At 59.0% G+C, this 1,335-nt stretch overlaps 1 protein-coding gene across 1 annotated transcript in view; it reads left to right on the top strand.

Moving 5' to 3' along the window:
• The window catches only part of MONBRDRAFT_13139 (uncharacterized protein), a gene marked incomplete at both ends in the record, with an annotated part of 8,917 nt that overhangs the window by 1,889 nt on the left and 5,693 nt on the right, over window positions 1-1,335 (top strand). The window contains one exon of the mRNA XM_001751039.1: window positions 182-1,294. Within this exon, the coding sequence (XP_001751091.1) occupies window positions 182-1,294 (1,113 nt within the window). The remainder of the gene's footprint in view (window positions 1-181; window positions 1,295-1,335) is intronic.

Here is a 1,335-nt window from a genome sequence, read left to right as displayed (position 1 = left end):
ACACCATCGGATTTTTTGACCATGTCTTCGGACGAAAGCGACTCCCCTCCTCGCTCCACCGCACTCCGCGCGCCCACCCCTATCGCCCCTCCCGCGCATGATGGTGACGGTGACACAAACGGCAGTGCCACGCCTGAGCCATTGGTGCAATCACCTACACCCGCTCAAATGGTGCTGCCAGATCCATCGGATACACAGCAAACCCATTCCGATCCCTCTCCGCCCTCTGCTTCACCCCCTGCCACTACCATTTTGCCCGCTGCCATTTCACATCCTGTCGAACACAGTGAGCATGCAAACTCAGCCCCACTTGGCGAAGTCAGTGAGAGTGAAACACACAATACAGCGGGCGAACACAGTGAGAGTGAGCAAGATGTTCTTCTCAGCGATCCCGCTCCGCCCATCGCTGCCAACGTGCTGGATGCCCAGCGCAAGGTCCTGCTGAAGACATCTGGCCACAGGCAACTCCTCGCCTGCCCATTTGGGCTTTGCAAATGCAAGGGGCCCCGCCTTGACCGCAAAGCTTGGATCAATCATGTACTACGCGAGCACCCCTACGACGAGCAAGCCACTGATCTGGTCAAGCAGGTGATGGAGGCCAAATTGGTCACCCAGTGCAACAAGTGTCACCTCTTCTTCGAAGCTGCTGGTATCAGTCAACACCGCTCCCGATGTGGTGCCAATCTGAAGCGAGCGACCGAGGCGTTGTTTCATGCGGCTGGACACGACCTGCTTGAGATTATGCGTGGCGCTTGGCCCCAACAGTGTGTAGGGTCTCGCGTCAGTGTCTGTGAGCTGCTCAAGCTCGCCCGGCATCCACTGATGCAGCGCAGCCGCTACCCATCCAACGCCACCGAGACCAAGCTGATGGCTGCCACCTTGAGCCAGCTGTATTGGTCTGCCGTCCATTCGGACTATACCGCTGAAGAGCGAGAGATGTGCTGGGCTTTGATTTTGGCCTTGCCTAGCATGTTGTTGTCTGCTCCCTCGACCGCACTGTCTACGATTGACCTGCGCAATATGTTTCACGATCGTCTCCGTTGGCTTGTGACGGGGCAACTAGGTCGGGTCGCGGACGCCATGCGCAAGGCAGTCGCACGCAAGCAGAGCCGTCGAGGACAGCTGAACGCCGGCGCGGGCGCCCACCCGAACGACGCAGTCGACCAGAGCCTCAGGTCACTCGTCCGCGACCCGGACCTGGCGGACGAAGCCTGGGCAAACCACGTCACGAACCGTCTGAACCGAGGTCAGATTGCCAAAGCATTTGATGCCGACAAGGCTCGTGCCGTGATTGGTAATTCTGAGGTTCAGGCCGTGCGCGACCTCTTGGTACCG

The sequence above is a fragment of the Monosiga brevicollis genome, genomic scaffold (genome assembly GCF_000002865.3).
Source record: "Monosiga brevicollis MX1 MONBRscaffold_94 genomic scaffold, whole genome shotgun sequence".
Lineage (NCBI taxonomy): Eukaryota > Choanoflagellata > Craspedida > Salpingoecidae > Monosiga > Monosiga brevicollis.
This window is presented reverse-complemented; position numbering and strand designations above follow the sequence as displayed.